The sequence below is a fragment of the Didymosphaeria variabile genome (genome assembly GCF_027946475.1).
Source record: "Didymosphaeria variabile strain IMI 356815 chromosome Unknown scaffold_1, whole genome shotgun sequence".
Classification (NCBI taxonomy): Eukaryota; Fungi; Ascomycota; class Dothideomycetes; order Pleosporales; family Didymosphaeriaceae; genus Didymosphaeria; species Didymosphaeria variabile.
This window is the reverse complement of record NW_026611620.1, coordinates 4,535,001-4,559,841: the sequence shown is the minus strand read 5'-3', so window position 1 is coordinate 4,559,841 and position 24,841 is coordinate 4,535,001. Positions and strand designations below refer to the sequence as shown.

At 52.1% G+C, this 24,841-nt stretch overlaps 8 protein-coding genes across 8 annotated transcripts; 5 read left to right on the top strand and 3 right to left on the bottom strand.

The window, feature by feature from the left end:
• Positions 1-1,124: 1,124 nt before the first annotated feature.
• Positions 1,125-4,559, bottom strand: APL4 (clathrin associated protein complex large subunit; the record flags this gene model as incomplete). The annotated part of the gene is made up of 6 exons (XM_056210285.1): positions 1,125-1,448; positions 1,844-1,915; positions 1,967-4,082; positions 4,133-4,321; positions 4,374-4,497; positions 4,550-4,559. The coding sequence occupies 6 exons, from the start codon at positions 4,557-4,559 to the stop codon at positions 1,125-1,127; spliced, it is 2,835 nt and encodes a 944-aa protein (XP_056077107.1).
• A 636-nt stretch (positions 4,560-5,195) lies between these two features.
• Positions 5,196-7,069, top strand: ARE2 (Sterol O-acyltransferase 2 (Sterol-ester synthase 2); the record flags this gene model as incomplete). Its single annotated transcript, XM_056210284.1, has 5 exons — positions 5,196-5,362; positions 5,437-5,976; positions 6,025-6,602; positions 6,649-6,995; positions 7,043-7,069. The coding sequence occupies 5 exons, from the start codon at positions 5,196-5,198 to the stop codon at positions 7,067-7,069; spliced, it is 1,659 nt and encodes a 552-aa protein (XP_056077106.1).
• Positions 7,070-7,846: 777 nt separating this feature from the next.
• N0V89_001472 (uncharacterized protein) lies at positions 7,847-9,937 on the top strand (the record flags this gene model as incomplete). Its single annotated transcript, XM_056210283.1, has 1 exon — positions 7,847-9,937. The coding sequence occupies one exon, from the start codon at positions 7,847-7,849 to the stop codon at positions 9,935-9,937; it is 2,091 nt and encodes a 696-aa protein (XP_056077105.1).
• Positions 9,938-10,858: 921 nt separating this feature from the next.
• N0V89_001471 (uncharacterized protein) lies at positions 10,859-11,823 on the top strand (the record flags this gene model as incomplete). The annotated part of the gene is made up of 2 exons (XM_056210282.1): positions 10,859-10,918; positions 11,059-11,823. 2 exons carry the CDS (start codon positions 10,859-10,861, stop codon positions 11,821-11,823), a joined length of 825 nt encoding a protein of 274 aa, XP_056077104.1.
• Positions 11,824-11,945: 122 nt separating this feature from the next.
• Positions 11,946-13,009, bottom strand: N0V89_001470 (uncharacterized protein; the record flags this gene model as incomplete). Its single annotated transcript, XM_056210281.1, has 2 exons — positions 11,946-12,133; positions 12,199-13,009. The coding sequence occupies 2 exons, from the start codon at positions 13,007-13,009 to the stop codon at positions 11,946-11,948; spliced, it is 999 nt and encodes a 332-aa protein (XP_056077103.1).
• Positions 13,010-13,506: 497 nt separating this feature from the next.
• On the bottom strand, positions 13,507-19,740 carry N0V89_001469 (uncharacterized protein; the record flags this gene model as incomplete). The annotated part of the gene is made up of 4 exons (XM_056210280.1): positions 13,507-14,789; positions 15,937-15,946; positions 16,923-19,150; positions 19,197-19,740. The coding sequence occupies 4 exons, from the start codon at positions 19,738-19,740 to the stop codon at positions 13,507-13,509; spliced, it is 4,065 nt and encodes a 1,354-aa protein (XP_056077102.1).
• A 301-nt stretch (positions 19,741-20,041) lies between these two features.
• On the top strand, positions 20,042-20,958 carry N0V89_001468 (uncharacterized protein; the record flags this gene model as incomplete). Its single annotated transcript, XM_056210279.1, has 2 exons — positions 20,042-20,441; positions 20,492-20,958. The coding sequence occupies 2 exons, from the start codon at positions 20,042-20,044 to the stop codon at positions 20,956-20,958; spliced, it is 867 nt and encodes a 288-aa protein (XP_056077101.1).
• A 1,447-nt stretch (positions 20,959-22,405) lies between these two features.
• mns1B (Mannosyl-oligosaccharide alpha-1,2-mannosidase 1B) lies at positions 22,406-24,049 on the top strand (the record flags this gene model as incomplete). The annotated part of the gene is made up of 3 exons (XM_056210278.1): positions 22,406-22,563; positions 22,616-22,681; positions 22,735-24,049. 3 exons carry the CDS (start codon positions 22,406-22,408, stop codon positions 24,047-24,049), a joined length of 1,539 nt encoding a protein of 512 aa, XP_056077100.1.
• Between the last annotated feature and the right edge of the window lie 792 nt (positions 24,050-24,841).

Genomic DNA, 24,841 nt, shown 5'->3' with positions numbered 1-24,841 from the left:
CACGCCATGCTATTCTGATGTATAATGCGTGGATTTGTAATATAAGCAATCCTTTGCGGGACATTGCAGCATGATGCGTGTATTTTTCGTCACAAGGCTGTTGTTAACTCTACCGAAGTCGTGAACTGCGCTACCAACATCAATCTCCATTGCGATGACGGATACCTTCTCGTAGCTTATATTGAGCTCTGGAGCTCTCGGAGGGTTACAATGCGTTTAGTGGTCAATAGAAATATCTATGGTACCTGATCATGACCCTCACTCACATCCACAGGCCTGTCTCAACTTCGAAATATGACTGAATTATGTTGAGTAATCCAGGTCAAATCGATGGAATTGAGTTTAGCATGCCAGGAAACTGCACGAGTAATAACTAGCACCAGACATCCTCCTATCATACCTCAGGTATAAGTACCGGCCGATGGTGGGTCTCTTAGTTTGATTTGTAATGCATCTTTCCTGTAACTATCACAGATGAAGTTGTCTCGTTGTACAGATGCGGCCTTTATTCTCGCTTTTTGTGAGCCTTGGAGCACAACTGCTCTATTTGCCAGGTAGTGACGCATTGAAGCTACAGAACACTGTCCGTTCAGATTACCTATAACATTGTAAGCATTTTATTCTTGCTCTTGCAGCATCATGCACCGACCTCTTAACTGTCACATGCCCAGAATCAATGTTAAGAGCTCTTTAGTCGGAATTCAACCTTTCGAAGCCAAATTTCACAAACACAGACCTCATAAGTGAGAGACTGTTGCTTCGCAGCTAGGTTTTTTTCTAGTCCGCCCGTTCAATACGAATACCTACATATACTTAAACTTCCTGCTTCCATCACGCAAGCTTAACCCATACAAAGGGCCTGTCCAAGAGTAGTCCCGTCATGTGCAATCGCAGTGAGCTTCTTCACTAATCCAACCTGCGTCTTGTAGGGTAAAGCTTGACTTGGCATACATGACCTCGGTGATTGGATTTCAAAAGAATAAGACAGTCACGGCAGGAGGGCAAGGGGACTCCAGGATATGAAGGCGACGATCGCATTTTTGAAGTGTCGGTTTGCAGGAGAGTGTCCGTTTGTGCTGATGAAGCAGCGTAAAGATTTCATTGCAGCAAAAGAGTAAAAATAATCATGCATTCCCTCCCTCCGCACCCGCCAAAATCGGCTTAACAAAACTCGCCGTCACCCTCTTAAAGATCTTATCCGTCAACAGCTTCTGCACGATAGGCTGTCGATTATGTTCGTCAAACGCCTCCTTTCCCCTGTAGCGTTCAAAGAAATGGAAGATCGTGGCGTCTTGGCTGTCCCGCCCAAGACAGTAGTATATAATGCCTTTTTCGTACTGCGCTAGTCGTGTCGTCTCCGCGTAGATTCTCTCGAGGTCGTCTGCTCGGTCGGGGTATGCATAAACAATTCCGTAGACGCAGAATTCGCCGTTTGGAATGGGAGGGAGCTGTGAGTCTGCTTCGCTGTCGTAAGACATCCTGGGTAGAGTTAATTGAGTGTGATGGTGTAGTGGGAAGAAAGATCAGGGCTTGTATTTGTAAGGAGATAGCAAGGTGGGGCTAAGCCGGACTACCCTCCTTGAGTGTATGGCGCAACATGAGTCATTCTCCCTCTTCCTCATTCGTCGTGGTCAAAAGATGTACGGATTGGACAAAGGACAGCAGCTGATTGAGCCAAGCCAAATGAAAGGGAACGCTTGTGAGTGTAAGAGATAGCTGTTGTTACATGGTATATTGAGTCTTTTGAACAAGCCATCATTTACTCTATGCTTTAGTATCCTACGTGAAAAACACCTTCTGACCATCGAGTGCTCGTACCTCATGTTGGCTCCGACCAGTCCACTTGCTCCGTTACTGGCGCACCACCAGCTGAAAATGCGATCTTCAGCCTTAATCGTAACCGTGCAGGTGGTGTCTACAAGGGCGTTAGTAATCGTGTCAAAGGCTTCGAAGATGTGAGACTTACCCCATTGACGGCGGTCACCCTCATCTGCTGTGTAGCTTCCTGACCGGCATCCAGTTCACCCGAACTGATAGGTTGCAATTGCAGCTTCTGGCTCTTGGGTACGGCCGCCTGCAAGCTAACTCCCGACAAGTGGCTGAAGTTGCCAACGTTACGGAAACGAGCAAGTAGCTGAACAGCATTCGCGTCGCGCTTGAGCTGGAAAGTGACGTGCAGGTCGTTCTTGTTGTACGCAGTATGCGCTGGGGGCCCTGATGCGGCGGACATTGGAGCTTGTGGTGGTGGAGACGACATACCACCAAGAATATCTAATGAGGATGACGCAGGTGGTGGTTGCGATTGCGCGGGCGCCGGAGAACTCGAAGGGCCTGAGTTGAAAAGGTCCATGATATTAGCAACATTGGAAGGAGGAGGTGAAGTGGTCTGAGGAGCCGGTGACGAAGTGGATGGACCTCCGCCCATGATATCTGCTAGAAGGTCGGTGCTCTGAGCTTGTGAGCCATTGATATTTCCGTTGGCATCCCCAGGCACACCGGAGTCGCCCATGAGGTCGAGCAGGAGGTCCTCGGTTGCAGCTTGTGCTGGTTTCTTCTTTAAGATCTTTGATTGCCGCTTCTTGGTTGCCTCGCCAAGCACTCGCTGCTCCTCGCGAATCTCGGGAGGAGGCATCTTCTCCAGCACACCTTTCCGAATCTGGTCGACACCGAAAAGATTGAGATACTCAACAGCACGCTGCTGGATCTCAACATCCAAATTCGTGCCAAATCTCTGCAGTAGTCGCCTCAGACGTTCTACTTGTGCAGGCTCGTTCAGTCGGGTTGTGAGCTTTACCGCGGCTGTGACGATATACTGGGTAACGATGAGTCCGGCATAGCTGCTGCTCAGTATCGTATCAAGCAGATCGACGATGTCACTCTCCTTGACCTCTTTGACAAGCTCTTCCTCTTCATATTGACCACCTCTCAATAATGCATCACCATACTCGCCGATGACCCATGAGCCTGCAAGGGTCAGACCCTCTTGCGTAATGTCGTCCTTCAATGCAGCGTAGAGTTTCTGGACAGAGTAGGTTTGGAGATCCGGTGTTGTAGCAATGAGGCGGACGAAAGATGACAAAATTTGCTCCTTTACATAGTTGCCAGCGAGCTTCAAAACACGCAGCATTGTGTCGACGTGCCACCGCTTGTTGGGGGCGAATCTGTCTGCCGCGATACCAATCTGGCTGGTCATTACAGGCTTGAACTCGTTGTCGGCAACTTCCAAGAATGCGAGGAGCTCGCGTATCAAAACGCGCACGTTGCTCTCGTTGATGAGCGTGAAACTGAGGTCCAGAGCTCTCCTTCGGATGGAGATGTCGGGATCTCGCAGACAGTCCAGTATCGTGTTTCGGTGACGCTGAACGGCATTTGGTTCCACCGCAACGACTTTGATGAGCGTATTGAGAGCAACATATCGAATGTTGTTGTCCCGGTTCGACAAAAATTTACCAAGAATATTGACGCCCAGCACGCGCAGACCTGAGTCGGCTTCGATGTCTAGAATCGTAAGAACAGCTTCGTACAGAATCGAATTTCCGACGTTCTTGGAGGACTCGGTGTTAGTAGCGACCTGTGCTAGGATATCGTTGATCTGTTCGCTAACCCCTAGATCGCCTCGGCCCAGGACCCGAAGTAGTTCCAAAATCTTGCACTGTAAGAACGGGTCCGTGATACCCTGCACGTCGTGTTCTGGGGCATATCCAGATGCCGACAAGCCTTTCAGAATCTTGACCATGCTTGGCACCACCGGGCGGAATATATCTCTGATGCCGTTTTCATCGTCCTCGACCTCGTCGGCCTCACAAAGGCTGATGACAAAGTTCAAGCCGCATATCAAAACGCCATGGTTCCTGTCTTGCAGCAACAGCTTTGCTTTTTCTAAGAAGTGTTCTTGCAGCTCCGGTACCTTGCGGCATATCCTCATGGCGCAGATGGCGGCTTTCCGCCGTATATACGGGTTCGCGCTTGAGAGGATCGTTTCGACTTGGGGAAACAGGTCTCGCGACATCTCGACCGAGGCAATATTTCCGAGGGTGCACAGAGCGAGACCGACAATATATTGGTTTGGATGGTTCAGGTCACTAGGCAACCATTAGCATTCAGTATAAATTCTTAAGAGCACACAACGTACTTCTGGAGCGAGTTTGTCACCAGCGTCAAGACTTCCTGATTCTCATCGAGTAACAGCATAGTGCCTAGGTAACCCAAGCGCTTGTCGGCGAAGCGGGGAGATGCCAGCAGCTTCAAACATTCGATCTGTCCGAAATGTGTCCGCTCGCCAAGCGTGAAGAGGTATAGGAGCTTCGCGACATTGTTTCGCCTGAGTTGTGGTGAGTAGGTGTCGCCTTGACTGAGACGTGGGCGGTACACACCTCACGCCTGAATCGTGGCTTTCCTCCCTAAAGCTCGCCCTAATGGCTGCGCTCTCCTTCTGAACCACGGCCCGCTCGTCGGCGATGGTTTTTGCTGCGCGCACATTGCGGATGAATTGCTTCACTGGCTATATCTCAGCTTCGAGTCCAGACCGGTGCATGGTAGGCAGGCATACAGGAAGTCATTGCGGTGGTCTCACGGACCCCACCCTGGGCGAAATGTCGAGAATCAACAGTTGCGGCGCGGTGGAGCTCGGGTCTGGGGTTGCTCCAGCGTCAGGGTGGGTTTACGAACGGGATAGATCCGTGGTTACGGGCTGCTTTGCAATGGTGGCTGATATTCGGAGCACCAGCACTGCTCCCAAACCAGAAGCCGCAATGCAGCCCGGACTATCGTCGGGCCGTTGCAACTTCCCTTAAGCTGAAAACGGCTAGGCTAGCTGCTCGGGGCCAGGTGATGTAAATGTAGCACATGGCTTCCGCCCTCTTTCCGAGCGTTCCGTCATCGCCGAGTGTTAGCTTACCTTGCTTTTGTGTTTACGCATCAATTCGCCCGCAGCAAAGTACAGTCAGTCGATGAACTGATTTAGATCCGACTGTCTTGTACACGTTACCTCTTCGGACTGCGAAGCCACCCTCTGTAAGAACAACCCTGCAATTTGTCCCCAACCAAAACACGCACCACGCCCGCTCGGGATTCGCAGGCGTGAAGCCGAGCAGTGATCTACACTGACGGCTGGCTGACACCATATATAAGATATCAACTTCCGAGGCCCACTCGCTCCTCCAGCATGATATGATCGCATCCTCTTTCCTTTCATGATGGCCGAATCTACGTCCATAGACGCGACGCCCCAAAATGGCCATGCGCATGTACATGAGCCACGGGCGCGCAAACCAACACGGATCGACTTCCTACGGCCACGTTTGAGCGATGAGGCGATAGCTACCAACGGCCAGATCAATGGCAACGCCTCAGGGATATCAAGGTGGGTCGACAAGCTACACAAACCTCTAAAGAATTTTATGAAGAAGCAATGGATCTGTGTACTGACAGAAACAGTGGACGAACCACACCCATTCCCGAAAATGCTCCTCCGTCAGTCAAGGCTACATCGTCGGCGCGTCGCCAGGTTCGAGCGGAACAAAGACGGCGGATCTTTCCCAGCATCGAGTATGTCGACCGTGTATCACATTTCGATCCATCGAGCGACTACCGAGACTTTCGCGGCTTCTTTGTGCTGTTTTGGATTGGTCTAGCCATCATGGTCATAACAGCTATGCTGCGCAACTACAAGGAGACTGGCTATCCCCTGAACATCAGGCAATTGGACCTGTTCAGAGAGAAGGTGTTCGAGCTAGCCATCTGCGACGGACTCATGGTGGGGTCGACCGCTCTCTCCCTGCCTCTGCATAAGTTTTTCATGGGCAGCAATGGCATCTTCCGCTGGAGCAAGTTAGGCATGGCCATACAGAGCATATATCAGGTCTTCTGGCTGGCATTCTGGTGTACCTATCCTTTCATCCGAGATTGGAGCTGGACTGCACAGGTCTTCTTCACCCTGCATCTGCTTGCAATCTTCATGAAAATGCACTCATATGCGTAAGCTGCCCACGTTTAGTAAGCCACAATCTCAACTAACATACCTAGCTTCTATAATGGCCATCTTAGCGAAACTAGACGTCGCCTTTACGATCTCGATAACCCAGACAACGTTTCCAAAGCTGCAGCATACAGATACCCTGGATCGCGCACACATCTTCACGAGATACCTCAATCACCGTCGGACGAACACAAAGAGGACTCGGAAAAGGAACGGTTGGCGCATTTGCGTGAGGATCTTGCGCTTGAACTGACGTCTCCTCTTGGGCACGTATCATATCCTCAAAACCTCACCGTCGCGAACTTCACTGATTTCATTTTCTGTCCTACTTTGTGTTATGAATTGGAGTATCCTCGAGTACAGTCTATTCGCTGGTCGGAGGTCTTTTACAAGACTTTGGCCGTGTTCGGATGCATCTTCCTCCTTACCGTCACCACCGAAGAGTTCATTTTACCAGTCCTGGACGAATCTGCAATCGAGCTGCAAGCATCAAATAGCGCTTTGGAGTTTGCTTTGATTCTCTCGGAAACGATAGGGCGCCTGCTATTCCCATTCATGGTCGCATTCCTTCTCGTATTCCTCGTCATCTTTGAGTACATACTGGGCGCCTTCGCAGAGATCACGCGTAAGTGACAAGATCAAATCCTGGATCATTATACTGAGCCTCGCAGGATTCGCCGATCGTCAGTTCTTCGCAGACTGGTGGAACAGTTGCGACTGGTTAGAGTTCTCACGCGAGTGGAATAAACCAGTGCATCACTTCTTCCGGCGACACGTCTATTCGGCGTCGCGTGGTCATATGTCGCGACCGCTAGCGACGACGATAACCTTCTTCATCAGCGCGCTCGCTCATGAACTAGTTATGGGCTGCATCACCCGGAAATTCCGTGGCTATGGGTTCATCGCGATGATGCTGCAAATGCCAATTGTACTGGTGCAGCGATCCAAGTGGGTGAAGGGCCGCACCCTCCTTAACAATGTGCTTTTCTGGTGCTCGATGATTCTCGGGCTTGCGATGGTGAGTGACGGACCGCAAATAATGCAGATCGAAGCTGACTCTGACAGATGTGTGCTCTTTACGTCCTCGTGTAATAGGCTGGAGAAGGCCTTCGTCAGTGAACCAGCTTTTGGTCAGCAGAAATACCCTTTGTCATCTACGAAGTGCTGCGAGGACCCTGTAACTACTATTTGCTCTGCCGTTTGGCTTGATACCCCTCTCGTTGGTTTAGCTCAAGATAGATTGTTCACAGTTTGCTCTGTGTATGCATTGTTCGAATGTCAAAATGCCTTATGTCCGTGAGCATGTACGTGCGTGATCCGAGAGTGTGATGATTACGGCCGCCTATCGTCCGCAAAGTATTCCCAACGGAGCATCTCTCAGGCCGCCTCGGGTCGGCTCACTCGCATCGGCCGACGAGTGGCGTGGATCGGTGTTGCGGGAGACCCTGCTCTGGCCCTTTCTGCCCCAGAAGCTTGGCATCATAGCGCAGACGTCCCATGTTCCCTGTCCTGTCTCGGGCTTGCAGTACACAGGAAACAGCCATGTAGAGCGTGCGCGCGTGAGCCTCGTTTGTTCGTTTAACTGTAGTGCTTGCTTTCGCTTTATACCCTTCAATGATTACTCATTTTCCGCGCTCACCCTTTGATTCAAGGCCCGCAGAGCGAGCTTGATCAATGTCATCGATTCTCCCCGGCGCCGACATCCCACGGATAGGTCGGAGATCTAGCAGCGACACTTAACGCACCATCTACGTAAAACACGTAGACCACCAGCTTCACAAGTGGATCTACAGCCTCGAAACGTCTCGCAGCCACACTTGTGCGATTTTCCATACCCTGTGGCTTTACCTTTGTCTACGTACAACAAGCATGAAAGAGCTGCACGAGGCGCTGGAGTGTCTGCGTCCGAAAGACTTCGCAGACATACCGGTCAATGACCTCAAAACCTTCCTCCCAGAGATTTTCACCAAAGCGGAACTTATAGCAAATTCCGTACCGCCGCCCCCCAATGGCACGCCCTACGAGTCGTCGCACCGTTCCCGTAACGACGCGAATTGCGCGAGGTCCGCGGCAGAGCTTACAGTATCGAAGGCACGGAGACCACCGCATAAAGAGCATGAAGCGCTGCATAAGGCATGGGGCAAACCACTAAAGCTAGGCGCGAAGGAGACGGCAACAGGCATTAGTGTGTTCAAGATGGCAGGACACGATAGACATGGCGCGTGGTTTGCGAGGACCAGCGTGCATGAGGGGCTCGGCTTTGCGAAGTGGAGGAAGGCCATGATGCGCGAATTTCCCGCGAGTCTGGAAGTACAAGGCGGACCCGGAGAGGGCAATGTGCGGGGCATTGGCGGAGATCAACGTTTGGAAGACATCAATGTTGAAGGCATTGGGAAGCTAGAGGTGTACCAATTGTCCGCACAGTTTCCTGGACCTACCGCTCCACGCGAATTCTTGACCCTTCTACTCACGTCTCCCAACTGCCTGAGTAGCGCATCCAAAGTTGGCGATGCCATGCCACGGCATTACATGGTCGTCTCGATACCAGTGTCACATAGAGATGCTCCTCCGCGGGACGGCATGGTACGGGGACAATACGAGTCCGTTGAACTAATCCGCGAAATCCCACTCGCGCATTCGCGACATGCATCCGCCTCAACGTCCGACCTCCACAAACAAGACCACAAGAAAACGAGAGAGAGAGAACACACCATAAGTTTTGCAGAATCACGAGGACCCGACGCAAAAGGCGAGAAGATCGACAGGAAAGATCATGCGGACGACGACGACCCAGAAACGAATCCCGTCGAGTGGATAATGATTACACGAAGTGATCCTGGTGGTGGAATACCGCGGTTCATGGTCGAGCGAAGCACGCCAGCGAGTATTGTCCAGGATGCCGCGAAGTTCTTAGACTGGGCATGCTCACACGACGATTTCCCCTCTCGCGAAGAAGACGAACAACCCACGGCAGTTGCAGAGGATTCTGAAGAACATCCAAGGCCAAGTTTCGATCTCCAGCCACGGCTATCAATAGCAGAGAACAACGGCATACTAGCCGGCGTAGGGATAAGCATTGCAGACCGCCCCGGGTCCGTACGCCGCCCCTCGCACCGCGAATTGGACGGCCATCATGAAAAGCCCCTGACTGTATCCGACCAGACCGATCCAGCAATATCCCAAGCAGTGAACTCGCTCCACAGAACAGACTCGCAAAGCTCCACAGAGAGCAGCTCCTCAAGTCTCGACTCATTCGCTTCCGCAGAACAGTACAATACCGCCCCCGAAGGCATTCACGTCCCCTCGCCTCTGTCCACCATGTCCGATACCTCCATCCCCCTCACCTCGGGCGAATCATCAAAATCCTCAAGGCCGCAGGACCGACACAACCGCGAACTCCAGAAGATCGAAGAGAAGCGTGCGAAACTAAAAGAGGCGCTTGATGCCGCGCACAAAAAGCAGTATCAAGACATCCAGCAGTCAACCAACAAGTCCGCGAAAGAGCTCGAAAAAGCCAACTCAAAGCACGACCGAGAGAAGAAGAAACAAGAAGAGAAATTCAGAAAGGAAGTCCAAAAGCTCGAAGCACGCCGCGAGCGCGAAACCGAGAAGCTGCTCGCGCGCCAGCAGAAAGAAGCTGATAAGAAGGCTCTTCGCAAGGCGCAGCAAGAGCGCGACAAGTATAAGCAACGGGCGGGGTTGGCGGAACAGGAGCTGAATTTGCTGAAGGAGCAGATTGGGGAGTTGCAGAGGGAGAACACCGCGTTAGTGGCAAACATAGGGAAGAGTGAGAAGGGGATGGAGGTGCTGAAGCGGGTGAGGGAGGAGTTGGAGGGAAAGGGTGGGAGGAATAGGGCGGGTAGCCGAAGTAGCAACGATAGCGGACGTAGCAACTCGGCCAAGAAGACGGGGCATCGCAGAGAGGGGAGCGGATTAGCGAATATGGAGAGTCCGGAGTAGGTGGAAGGCCATTTCGCGCGATTGTGTATATATGGACTGTTGGGTTCACTCAGCGTTGTAGAAAGCCTTTTGGAGTTCGGATGAAAAGGCACTATCATGATGTATATTATTATGATACACGGGCTGCTTTCTGTTCATGAGAACAATGCATGGAAAGCTTGAACTTCTGTTTACATGACGTCGTGAATGTTGTGGCTTTATGAGCTTGGGCCACAGCGTAGGGGCCGTGCACCCGTGGTCAAAAGTGAAGGTGACCACACAGCAATCGACACCTAACTCGATATTACCCGATTAGGACAGCTCTCCATCACTCCCAGAATGTTTACGATTCACCTGTCTTTCCTGTCCACAATACAGAGCCGCACAGATAATATGTGCGCAGAATGGACCTCTACAACGTGCCCCCACACGAGCCTTACCGGCCTATCGCCTAATCCTGGTTCGGCAATCGTGTCGGCCTCCGATGTGTGATATCATCCTATGGCTCCGAGCTACACCTATACTAACATCACCTGCACTTCACAAACGAGAGAAGAGCTCATTGTCGTGCAGGTACGTACGATCTTGGTAACCTGACGCTACGTGGAGACACCAGGAACATTCACGAAAAAGTTGGACTAATTTGTCGAGTACCCCGCAGTCGAAAGCTGAGCACGACATCCAAGCAAGCATAAGAATTTCGCCAAAAAGAATTGCAGTACAGAAAGAGCAGTGCAGCTGCTTGTACGAGTGTGTTCCTCGTGCGTGGGAGGAAAAAGGAGTGTGGTAGAGTAAAAGGCCTGCTTAAAACCGAACTCGTCGGCGTAAGCTTCCGTCTACGACCATATCGTAACGACGTATCTCCAAACACCCACCAACGATACCTCGATCGAAAGATCACCCACCAGAAGACAATAGGAGCTGAACCACCATTTTGCGAAAATGGCGAAACCTACGATCCTCACCTTTCACGGCTCAGGCAGCAACGACACAATCCATTCCGTACAGCTGGCTCGCATATCACGGTTCCTGAAATCTCATTTTGAGATAGAGTCCCTGTGTGGTAAGTCCCTTGTGATCATGCTTCTTTTTCTTCTCCGCCACAGGTCCATACCATGCAGTTCATGTGTACGGATTCATAGCTTAGGCGTGTTTTCTCCATCTACCTCGTATTCCTTGGCCACACACCCATGTCAAAGAAAAAGACCTCAACTAACAGCATGCAAACAGGCCCCATAGAATCAGCCGCCGGCCCCGGCGTCCTCCCCTTCTTCGACGGCTGCGGCCCCTTCTACCGCTGGGTGCCCCCCAGCGAAGCCCTCTCCGCCGCCAAAATGCGCGATTTAAGCACCCTCACGACTGAACTGCTCCCAGAAGTCTCCTCCCTCGTCAAATCCGCCGTTGCCAACGCTAAGGCCAGAGGCAGCGAAGTCGTCGGCGTTATCGGCTTCTCACAGGGCACGCGCGTGGTCGCGGGTCTTTTAAAAGCAGCGCAGATCCGAAGGGAGTTACTGAAAGAAGGGAAGGCGGAGGGTCTAGAGTGGTGCGATTTCAAATTTGGAGTGAGTGTCTGTTCGAGTTTTCCGCCGCCGTTGGTGCCGGTTGAGGTTGTTGAGGCTGTGAAGAAGTGTGGGTTGGACGAGGCGAGACAGAAGGAGATGTTAGAGGCGAAGATTACGCTTCCGGCGATACATATGCTCGGGAAGCAGGATGAGTGGCGATGGGCGGGGAAGCTGCTGATTGAGAGCGCGTATGAGGTTGAGTCTGAGCCGAAGGATGAGGTGGAGAAGGGGAAGAATGGAGTCTTTGAGTTTGTCATGGGGCATCATTACCCTGTGCAATCGGAAGACACAGAGAAGGTTGCGAACTGGGTGATAGGGACGTGGGAGGAGACGAAAGGCTTATAGAACTCGGCCTTGAAGAAGAGGCTGCACGCATAGACACATAGACATTTAGCAGTTGTTGACGAACTAACGCAGTTCGGGTTTACCATGTTCTTGCCTACTTTGGCTCAGACTCTTGTCCCTGCTCAGCCCACCCTGCCCAACCACTCAAAAAGCGCTGCATGATACCTCTCACTATCTTGAATCTGCGGCGCATGTCCCAGCCCTTCAAACTCGACCAACTCCGCCCCTGGAATCTTCTCCGCGGTTTCCTTCCCTAAAACCGAGTAGTTCCCCAGCTTAGCCTGCACCTCCGGCGGACTCCACGCTTTGCCTGCTTCGCATCAGTCATTGCCCTTGGTCTAACAGCTTCTCAAAGTTTGCAGGCTCGCAACTCACCTATAGCGGTATTATCCTTAGTACCAATCAACAACAACGTCGGTGCCTTAACCAGCCCAAACTCATAGACCACAGGCTGAGTAAGGACTGCGTCCGTAGTAAGTGCCATATCGTACGCGAATGCCTCGCCTTCACCCGGAAGACGATACAGTTCGACGAGCATGTTAACCCAAACATCGTACTCCGGCTTCCACGTATTGACGTAGTAGGTTGCCTGCTGGTAACTCCTCACAGTCGTATAATTCGACTTCAACTCGTCCGCATACAACAAATCGATCGCGCGCCACGGCACGCCCAGCGCTTTCCAGTCTTCCAGCCCGATAGGGTTTGTCAGGATGAGGTGGGTGGTGAGGGAGGGATACATGAGCGCGAATCGTGTGGCTAACATGCCGCCCATGCTGTGTCCCAGGATCTTGGCCTCACTCACATTTAGACTTTGGAGCAAGACGTTGGTGTTGAACGCTAGCTGTTGCAGCGAGAACTGGTAGCTCGGGGGTTTGGAGGACTTGCAGAAGCCGATTTGGTCGGGGATGATGACGCGGTAGTTGTGCGCGAGGAGCCGGCGCGCTGTGTCTTCCCATGTTGCGCCGCAGAAGTTTTTGCCGTGGAGGAGGACAATGGTGTCTCTCGCCTCAGTCACATTTGGGTGGACGTCCATGTATGCCATTGAGAGGTTGAGGCGCTGAGAGGTCAGGGTGTGGTACTTGACAGGCCATGGGTAGGTGTAGTTCCAGGTGCTGGGTGGGATGACGGATTGGCCGAGCACGATTGGCAGTGCTATAATCAGTAGGTAGGCGATTGATCGCATCATGAGGTTGTGTCGCTTTCAATGCTGTGTGGCATGGGTACTGAAGGCGGGGATATTATGGAACTATCAAATCCCTGTTACTCGCATGCATGGTACGCTGTGCAATGACGCCTGCCAATTTGGGAACTACCGGCCATTTATCGTCGCGAGGTCTTGCCACGCCATTTTTTCCGCTTGTGATAAATGGATGTTGATGTCTTCATCGTTAGCAAGAGAAGATGGACGGTGCAGACAGTGTCTTTGCCTAGTGAACGCAGCACATGAAGTATCGGCGAAGCTTAGGATGAAGTATTGCCACAGAATTGGTATCAGACATATAGTCGTCCCAGCAAAAATGAGGGCGGTCTATCGTTCATCATCGTCCGCTTGTCATCAAGGATGAAGCTACAAACTAACGTACATGGACGGATCGCTACTCAACACCGTAACGCAGTTCGTGATCTAGATCCAACGCCCGCTAATATTAGCTCATGGTGAACAATTCCTCATAAACGAGGAAGTCACTTTCCCTCCTTCGTTCCATCTAACGTATTGAGCATGCCTTGCACCTCTTTCACGAGCTCTTTCCGCCTCATCCTAGCATCTTGGTCGCCCTCGACCTCAACGCCATCTAGCTTCAGCAGGATTTGAGTCATGATCGTCTCAGACAGCTTCTTGTACTCAAATTCCCTTTTAGCCTTCTCTTCGGGTGGGTTCTGCATGTATTTGACACACAGCGGGACGTACTCGGTGTGGAACTTGGACGCTAGCGCATCGAGCTTGCCCAGCGGAGACTGAGGTGTTGCGGCACCAGAGACAGGTGCCGATTTCGATGTCGGGCGGGGACCCGGGACGTGAGAAGGGATGGGGAGGTACTCTGCGCCAGACGGTCCGGCGTTCGTGTAGCCCATCCCAGGTGTGCTGGTGCCCGATGTAGGAGCATTCTTCTTCTTGCTCTTCTTCCCACCACGTTTCCTGTTCTTCTTTTTACCAGGCGTGTTGACGCCAGAGTCTACACCGCTCTCCGTGTCATCTCCCTCATCTTCGCCGTCGCTCCAGGCTCGTGGTGCCCCACCTTCTGCGCCAGGTGCTAAGCTGCCCGTGGCCGTCTCGCCTACCGAGCAAAGAATCTCGCTGCCACTACCATCACCACGTAAACCTTCCTCACGCGCTGTGCGCTCATCGTGCTTCAGGTTCTTGCCCTTGTGGAATAGGCGTATCCGACGCGGATCGTCGATATTCAGCTTCTTTGCAGCTGCCTGCCGTATAGTGCTGACCCTCAGATCGCCATCCCGTATGCTCTGCGCGGGGAAGTGTGTAGGGTACTTTGTGCCGTCTTTCTTGAAGACGAGAACGTCGGTCTGGCGCTGCGGATCCTGGTCGTCCCAGTCGACGACCTCGGGCCGCGACGAGCTACGATTGCGGCCCTCTTCTTTCTTCAGATCGGCGGAGGTGATATATGAGTAGTCGGAATCGGATACCTCTCCAGTGTTGGTATGACTGCGCCCGAAAGGTGAAAAGCGACCGCCCCAGCCGCTGCCGCCAGTACCACGAGAGAACCACGACATCGTCAGAAAAACAGTAGCGAGGACGATTGTGAGGAGGGTAAGGTATGCGGGGTCGTCAAAGCGGGGGCTCGTGACAAAGTCGATCACGTCGTCGAGGCTGCCTTCACGGATAAGGTATGATATGCGGGACAAAGTGTCCGTGAGCTGCGGCTGTTGCGGAGAGGGCGCGGCGGTCGTGCCAAGGTTTGGGTGGTGCAGAAGAAAATTGAAAGACTTCTTCAAGTCTTCAAACCGATCTGAAAACGACGCCACGGTGAATGTGTAGAGGCGTAGCAGGCCAGCATAGAATGAACAAGGCCCCTCTAACGACGTAAGCGTGGCTAAGAAGCTGCTAGTGCCTGCGAACAGATTGGTCAGGCGGTTGTGGGCCGCATTGAAAGTCCTCAAGCGGTGTGGTGGAGAGGCAGCGCAGCCTGACGTCGACTCGCGTCACTTAGTCAGCCGCTGTTGTACGAGTCAGGCCGCCGTGCCTCCTTTGAAACACCATAACGCACGGACAGCCTCCATCACGACACGGAAACGGCAATCGTAGGGACAGCAGGTTTGCGATCTCTGACACATCTACATGTTTTTTAGTTTCTACAGAGATGTATCCGACGTGTGGTCTCCTATGTACCTCAGTAATCCGTACTGGTCATCACCTCCCATACCTGTAGCACCACCGTCGCTGAGCACCATTGCGGCACAATCGTACAATTTCTTATAGGTGATACATTTCTAACGTACGGGAAGTATGAATTAAAAGTCAGTGTCAAGTGTACAAGTCATCGTTCGCCTCCTCAGTCTCAATACCATTCGCGTGGAGTACTCATGATCGTGACGTTCACGAACCACGATAAGTCAAGGCATTGAAGATTTCTTACAGTTCCCACGCTCTTTGGAGTAACAAATAATTGTCTCGCTGCACCTATAGTGTTTCATACAGAACTGCAATCTGACCTCTCAGCTGTCCTTCATGACCACTACAGAAAGGTGGAAAGTCAGACATGGGCACACTAATCAACCGTTGACGGACGACATATCCGGTTCTGTTGGTTGTGCACATTTGCGCGCGATGAGGTTGATAGGGATACTTCTTCGTATCGGTGTTATTTATAGCTTCGTATATAAATCAGCTTGAGCGACACTGAAACCTCAAACAAACAGGACACTCGAGCTATGGAAGCATTTAGTACAATCCAATTCGACTCACATGGAATAATAGCTGACGAAAGGAGTTGTTCCTTCCATACTTGGTTTGCGATTCGCTGATGCAAAGACACTCCGTCGAGAGCTCGTGTCCTAAGCGAATGAAATGGGAGCATGGATTATTGTCAATCATGGCTTGCAGAGTGTCGCAAACTGTACAGATTGGTGGGTATCATGGAACGGAGTTCAACTCACGAATGAGATTCTGTACTCGGTGTCAGATGTATATATTCATCCTCTCTTCCCCCCTAACTGCCACTCCACCTACTGATCGTCCAGCATCTCTCTAGTAGTCACCACCCATCCACAATGCGTCTCCTCCCCGTCCTCATATATTCTATCCCCTCGCCCTCGCCAAATACCACCACCGCCCCTCCATAACCCGCTCCCCACCCCACAACACCTTCCATCCCGCCTCCCCGCTACACAATCCCCTGCACCGTAAGCGACGACTCCCCCTGCCCCTCCGGCTGGTTCTGTACCCCTACAACGATCCCACCCACAGCAACCACCGACCCCTGGGGCGGCCTGTGCAAGGACAATCCCACGCCACTGCCAGTTACGCCTTGTGGTATGCAGTGACTACCTTTCCATCTTTCTTGGTTCGAGAATGACGTGGTTGAAATAGTGATGGGAGATGACACCCCTGCCTTCCCTCCTCGCGGTGCACTCCTACTACCATTCCGCCGGCTGAGCCTACTGACCCTTGGGGTGGTCAATGTATTGAGGGGCCGCCTGCTTCGACGTCTGAGTGGGATACGGAATACACGCGGACGTTTGGGGGCACCGTCGCAGTTCGTATGATTCGGCGGAGGTAATGTGATCGGGGAGGCCATGTAGGTATGAGTGGCGGTGGAGGAGTGGAGGGAAAGGGAAAGAAGTGTGTGTGTGGAGAGTGTGTGCTTGAATAACGAAGGTCGAGATTGAAGGTACCGGGTGAAAGGAAAGAACGAAGATGAACTGCAAACTCGATCATTAAACTTGCGATTGTCAAGACAACTGTTATGAATTATAATTAAAGAGTTCCCACAATCGCTGAAACCACCCTGCTGAACGTTCTGCTGCTATTTCAGCAACCCACACATGCACTGACAATCCGGAACCGGACACATCGCATGCCTCGCAAACCAATCTCTCGCATGATGCCCATGGAACCCATGCGTGCAACTCATACAAAACACCATCAGTCTGGCTTCTAGATCCTCCTCTTTCAGCGTCTGCGCTGCGCCCAATTTGCTCGGATCGGGACTGCCCAGCCACATCATGCACAGCCCGCAGCGCGGCATCTGCGCGTTGCAGTTCGGACAGGCGAGCGAGGGCGAGGTCGTGCTGCCTTTGGGTTTTGGCGGGCGGAGCGGGCGCGATGTGGAGGGTTGGTGGTGATGGGAGGGTGTCGTTGGCATAAGGTAGGAGCGGGAGCTCTTCGGGTCGCGACGGAGGGCGAGGTTTTGCTGGCAATTATGGCAGCGTAGGGAGACGGAGGGAGATGAAGGCTTCGTAGTTGCGAGACCGTCTCGCGAGACACTCTTCAAATTATGTTCTTTGATATAGCGTGTTCTTTCGAGGAAGCTGCGCCAGACCTGCATCTGATTGAGATAGATCTCTTTCCAAAGAGAGAAGCGCGGGTCTTGTATATATAGCGGACATGCTCGGGAGAGGAGCAGGACAGCGGATTGAAGATCGCCGAACTTGGCAATGTAGTGCTCGAAGAGATCCATTGCGCGATTCGTGAGACCTGTGAGGAGTAGGCCTTCAATGTTGCCGTATGCGACTGTTTCTTGGGTACAGAGCTTGAGAAAGTGGGTGAGTTTATCGTCGGGGAGGTATTTGAGAGCTACACCGACACGGTCTGGTAGTGAGAGCTGTTGCATTTCGACAACAGTGGTCCAGTCACCGCTTATGAAATATGCGAGAAGACCTTTGAGGTAGGGTTCGTCGGTCATGTCAGCCATCCAGGAGCAAAGATGCCGCTGGTCTTCGTTGACCGAGTTGCATGCAATGACTGCACCGAGGCCAACGTTCTCGATCTGCTTCGCTCGTATGGTCTCCTTGAGGATGTCGAGTGCAACATCTTTGTAGCCCTGGAATACGGCGAGCACGATAGCTTTATAGTATTGTCCTTCATCTACCAGTAAGCCACAGCGCTCGCGTAGACCCTTCTTCGAGAGATTCCATCCGCAGAGAGAAAGACAGAGTTGACGATTATCTGGACGATCAGTGGCAACACCAATGAAAGGCGGGAACTCTTTCTTCTCGCATATCTCTGTTACAGTGTCTGTGAAGACTTTCTCGGAGGTTTTGGCATCAGGATCGACCTGCCGTTGATCGTACATCGTGAGCTCATTGGCCCAGATATCGGTGACACCCAAATATGCCAAATCGAGACCCTCTTTGGCAGCCATACCATCATTAGAAGCGTGTATTTCCATTCGCTCGACTAGATTCCATGCATCTACGAGCCAGGGGTCGTTTGATACGACATCTTTGTTCTTGCGGCATTCGAGGTTGTACCCTTCCTGACAACGACGCTTTTGAGTCTGCATACTTTTGAGAAGATCATCAAGGGGTAGCTTTACTGCGGGGTATGCAAGAGTGAGTAGGTCTTGGTGAATCTGATGGCTCGAATGAGATGCCGATTCAAGCGGTATGCTCCGATGTGAGGTTTCGACATTGAGTCTATCTAGCCTTCCGGTAAGGGTGTCTCTCGGATCTGGACTGATTTCGAGTTTATTGCTCAGTGCTTGGTTCTGCAGCTCGATCAGATCATCTGCAACGGTGCCCTCTCTTCGACTGGGCTTGGCAATAGGCGTGCGATTTCTGTATATTTCTTCCAGCGCAGTCATGCTGATTCGAGGAGCTGGAGGAGGTACTCTCAAGACTGAAATGTCCCTGTTCGGGTGGAATGCTAGTGCCGCGGGTCCACTAAATGGATTTCCAGGACTTATGAAGTCGTATGCTACGACCCGACTCTGGTCTTGCTTGCCGCTCCGGTCGTCATAGGATGGATATCGCAGATTATGCGATACCTTTGTGTAATGCTGCGAGTCCCAAGCTTGGGTATGTGGTCCAGCTTTCAGCGATTGGTCAGGTTCCGGGCGATGCAAATGCTGCGCGAGCTCGATGATCTTGAATTCGCCCGAGTTCGCCAAGACACCAAATGTTCCTTTCTTTGTACCGGAATATCGCAAGCTCCATATGGTAGCAGAGTGACTGTTGTCGACTATGGGTCGAAAGTCGAGCACCGCTCCGTCATCGTTGCTTCTTTGCTTAACATAGCGCTGATCCCAGACAGTGACAGTGGGGTCACCGGTGGTACCAGCGGAGACGAAGTAATTCTCGTCTAAGGGGTCGATAGCAATGTTGTGCACCTGTCGAGTGGGGTACTGAGCAACACCCGAGGATGAAGAATCTGGGCCACGTTAAAATTATGAAGAGTTACCACAACGAAAGCTCACCTCGAAGATCGTAGATGCGAATACATTGCCTAGAGACACCGGTTACAAGGGTATCCGGCTGATTTGAAAAAAACTTGATACTGGAAATGGCCTCCGAGCTCGCTAACTTCTTGTAGGGCTCCGAAGTGGATGTGGCATTAGGGTTATTGAGATCATAGATGTTAAGGCACACGTCGTTCCGCACTCTGTCAAGTCCGGTAGCCACGTAGTTCTTGGCGCTGAAAGCGATCGAGTTGCACTTTCGTTGATGCCGTATAGGAAACGAATGTATGAAATCTCCCTGCGGGCGGTCTGGATCGATCTGTACGATTGTTGCTTCTCCCGACGCGGAACCAATGCCTACAAAAGCCTCATCCCGCTTGGACCAATCGAAGGCCGTGTAGTTGGGTAGCTTGTCGCGAAGACAGAGCTGCTTGTACTTCACTTTGTTCTTTTCATACTTCTCAACCTGGCACAGTCGCAGACGGTTTGTCGCGACATCGATGATCAGGAAGCGCGGCGAATGCTGAGTCGCATGTGGAGACCATCTAATAGCAGCTTCCATGCTACTGGTTCCAGGGCCGGACAATGAAACGAGGTAGAGCGAGCCTAAAGTCTATGGATAAGACATTAGACGTTGATCAAGTAGACAGGGAATCCGCTCTTCATGCTGGTGATTGATCCGCAGAGACTTGAATATGCAAGCTTAATGTTGTAAGTGCCCATGCGAGGGTGAACGCTCGTGACCGAGGTCTCGTGCCAAGGCGCTAAACAACAGCGGTCAAGGATTCTGCCGCCCCACCGAAACTTTTGGTAAGTACGAGCGACAATTCGAGCTCTCCAATTTTGGAAACACCACAGTCACCATGTCTACCGGATACATGAAGCGGAAGCGTGCCGACGACGCCGATTCCGGTGATCACGGACGAAGGCACAAGCTGCATAAACAATTCTCAACCCGACCGAGACCGAACAGAAATCCAGGCTCGAAACCTCCGCACGCGCGCTCAGGCCCCTCAAAATCAGCGGAGGAGGAAGAAGCCCAGAAGTCGATAAATGCACTCAAGAGCAGAATACGCAATATCAGGCGATTGCTAGCGCACACCGACAACGACCCGACGAATCGCATGCCTCAGGGCATCCGCATCGAGCGCGAGCGAGAACTCGAATCATGCAAGCATGAGCTAGAAGAGAAGGAAACAGCGAAGCGAGAGGCAAAGTTCAGAAATGACATAATCGGGAAATATCACATGGTCAGATTCTTCGGTGAGTAAAACTACTCTCAAAACAATCTTACCATCGCTAACCATGTTCAGAACGGCAAAAGGCTACGAGAACCGTGAAGCGCCTTCACAAACAGCTAGCTACTCTCGCAAACGAATCAGAAAAGGCCGAAAAGATGCGCAGCATACATAATGCGGAGGTTGATCTCAACTACACCCTCTATTATCCGCTTTTGAAGACGTACGTTTCGCTGTATCCGAAGGGGCAGAAAGAGGATGGCAAGTCCGGTGATACTACACCACCAACAGATGGTCCAAAAGGCGATGTGGATATGTGGAAGACTGTGGAGAAAGCCATGGAAGAGCAGACCCTTGAAGAGCTTCGGGAGAGCAGGGAGGGAGTTACTATACCAGGAGCGCCGGAGAGCAGCAAGGCCAAGGAGACGAGCAAGGACGGGAAAAAGGACAAGAAGGAGAAGGTCGCGAAATCCAAGAGCACCGATGTCGCGACGAAGGATGAAGACGAAGAAGGGAGTGATGAAGAATTCTTTTTTGCTTGATACCCCAGCAAATCTTACGCTGTTCCACACCAAGTGATTTTTGAACGGCTTGATCCTGTCTACAAACCTCGACACCTCGGTTTTCCACTCGACAGACATGACCATCTTGACCGGACTTCGATTCTACACGGCTTGTACGCGAAGTCGCACAGTGAAAAGGAAAACCCAGAGTATTACTTGGGGGACATATCATCCTATGTGGAACTCAGGGAGGCTGCAGTTAAGTCGGTATGCTCAACCCTGAGAAGGATTATGGTCGTCGATGACGAAGGTGCATGGCGCTCGTGCACTCATCGCGTGGCTTGGCGAAATGTCTCAGTCAACGGGCCAGCCACTAGTCTTGTGAGACACGGGTGCATCTAGAGTGACCTTGTGCTTCAATGTGTGTTCACTTGTGTGCGAAATCTCGCGTTTTACGACATGTGCTTTTGGCATACATTTTGTCACCGGGTGCTGGCGTGGGAGACTTTGCTTGACAGGGCAGGACATAGCAGCGATTCGTGAGACTTGAGCCCACGAACTGGATAATTATCTGCGGGATCCAAACTCCAGGCGATCTACAGCTTGGCATTAGGTATCCTCCCATCTTAACATGCAGCTCCATGAATCCTACTTATTTCATTTGTCGACTGCTTGCTTTGACGTATAAATAGTGCCTCCGCGGATGGCTGTGGCCCAGCATGGGTCCTGGGGGCGGATCGGATCCCCCGCATTCCATTGGCGGCTAACGCAGCATCCAGGAACCACCCCTCCTCGAACAGGACAAGATAAGCCTCCCCCAAAAGGCGCATTTGATCTCTACAGCACTAATTCAATCCCTTACATGTGAAATCGGACCCCAAATCAGCTTCTTCTTTCGACAACGCTTCCGTCCTCCGTCACCGGACATTGCTCCCCAGAGATACCCCGGCCTTAGCTTGCCTAATGACGCCAGACAGCATGCTCCAAGGCTTTGCGCCAGCGCTCCACCCTGTCTGCTGACGACCAAGGGGGCAGCTCTAAGATCGACACTTTCGATAGCGCGCAGAGCCCCGTCCTGATTCTTAGGCGCCCGGTAACCTCAGGTTCACACCTTCCAAAGATGTGACGCCGTTAGGTGCTCTCGCGACGCGCTATCATCCCACAGCTATCTTGGTCCTGCCCAAGCAAACCGCCCGCACCAATCTGACGCCCCTCCCGGAGGTGGCGCGAAGCTTGTTTAGCCACGAGAACAGTAAAAGTACGGGGACAGGCAGAACCTGGGTGGGTCTTAAGCCCGCATTTCGGATGCATGCATCTTTAGTGTCAGATGGGAGTACATCCCTGCTTGTCTGCCGACAACCTGAACAATGATGCCTGCACATAGAGGCTGTACAGGACGTATATATGGGCGCTTTCGCAAACTGTCGCGACACCCACCGCGGTCCTTCATTGGAATTGCCTCAAAAACTGCACAGGAGCAATCACGATGGCAGTAATCAAGCGTGCAGTCGCGGTAGCAGTGCTGTTGTCTGGTGCCTCTGCCCTCCCCAGGCAGACAAAGCCATACGTGAAGAGACAGGACCTGCCGCCTGCGGATGAACGAGCACAAGGTGTTGTCGACACCTTCAGAACCGCTTGGGAAGGGTATGTGCAACATAGAGCATCTGCCATGCAGTAAAAGCTAATCTATGAGAAGGTACTACCAATATGCATTCCCAAATGACGAGCTCAAGCCAGTTACGAACGGGTTCAGTAACTCACGGTACGATCATTCCCATGTGCACTGTAGCTTACTTTGTTGATTTACTTTCGCAGAAACCAATGGGGAGCATCCGCTGTGGATGCGTTGAGTACAGCTTTGGTCATGCAGCAGAAGGACATCGTCAATCAGATCATTGACTATATCCCGACTATCGACTATTATGAAACCCCGTCAGAGGTTTCCTTGTTTGAGACGACAATTCGATACCTGGCTGGAATGATCTCAGGCTACGACTTCTTGAGTGGACCTCTGGCCGATCTCGCCGATAACAAGACAAATGTGGATGCCCTGCTCGAGCAGTCCAAGAACTTAGCCAACGCACTATCTTACGCCTTCGACACCCCCTCGGGCGTTCCGTACAACAATCTCGACTTCAGTACACGCAGCAACGACGGATCCAACAACGGGCTTGCCACCGTCGGCACTCTAGTCTTGGAATGGGTCCGTCTCGCCGATCTCACTGGCAACACGACCTACGGCGAGCTTGCCGAGAAAGGCGAATCATACCTTCTCAATCCTAAGCCCGCCTCAAGCGAGCCCTGGCCGGGACTAGTAGGCTCAAGCATCGACCCGAAGACAGGCGAGTTCACAGATGCCAGCGGTGGTTGGACCGGCGGCACAGACTCCTTCTATGAGTACCTCATCAAGATGTACGTCTACGACCCTACACGGTACAGCACCTACCTCGACCGCTGGGTCCTCGCCGTCGACTCCTCAATCGCGCACCTCGCCTCGCACCCCACGCCCCGCCCCGACATCACCTGGCTCGCCATCTACAACGGGCAAAACATTACCAAGATCTCGCAGCACCTCGCCTGCTTCGACGGCGGCAACTTCATCCTCGGAGGACAGGTCATGGGCAAGCAGGAGTACATCGACTTCGGCCTCGAGCTCGTCAACGGCTGCCACGAGACGTACATCCAGACCGCCACGCGCATCGGCCCGGAGACCTTCGGCTGGGACGACGCCAGCGTGCCCACCAACCAATCCGCCTTCTTCAACAAGACGGGCTTCTACATCCGCGACGGCGGCTACCAGCTACGCCCCGAGGTCATCGAGTCGTACTACTACGCGTACCGCGCGACGGGCGACGAGAAGTACCAGGAGTGGGCGTGGGATGCGTTCACAGCCATCAACGCGACTACGCGGGTGGGATCGGGCTATTCCAGCATCAGCAACGTGAATGTTGCGGGTGGAGGAGGGTTTACGGATTTCCAAGAGAGCTTCTGGTTCGCCGAGGTGCTGAAGTATAGTTATCTGATTCATGCGCCCGAGGCGGAGTGGCAGGTGGGCAAGGACGGGAAGAATGCTTGGGTGTTTAATACGGAGGCGCATCCGTTTAAGGTTTTTGGTGGGGACGAGTCGTGATGGATAGAGATGGAAGGGTAGATAATGAATTGATACAATAACGATCGACCTGAACATGTGCAAACGTGGCCTTCGAGAAATACTTACTGCTGAGATAAACTTGGTCATGCGTCCCTTCCTAGTACGTCGTTATGTCGCTCAGTAGACTGGCCGCCTTTCACCTTTCACTTTTTCCCTTCACCAGCCAATATCTCCTGGAAACACAAAGCCTTCACCCCTCACTCCATACAACTCTAGTGCCTATATATACCATACAATTACAGCTTCTTCCGACAAATCAAACAAAAACTCATGATTGGGTTCTTTGAGCCGGGACTTCGAATTGGCCTTTAGTTTTTGCGATTTTTGAGTATTGAGATCGGATGAAAGATAGAAGGCGCGTGAGTTCGAGTCGTCTGCAAGGAAAGTAGAAGAAGGTTCTTATTTGTTGTGAAGCTCGCTCGCTGGGGTTGAAGGTATATGTATGCTGTTGCGTGTGTTGCATTTAGTTGTCTTACGGTCGTTGTGGCAGAGAACCTAGGAAAAAATCCGCAACTACGTCACCCACACCAGGCTACATTTTTCATCGGTTTTCTTGCCCATTCCGTACTGTCTGTCTGAAGACGGCATGTCGGCAACGGGAACAGTGACGAAGTTGGTGGTGGTGGTACGAAAGTGGTTTTGACGCGCGTCGCTTCTCTCGTTGCGGATCGCTTGAACAGGTAGGTTGATAGCGAAATGAGATCTGCATGCAGAAACCTTAATGGCACGTCCAACATCACGCAGCACTCTTTGAAGTCTGAGAATTTGATA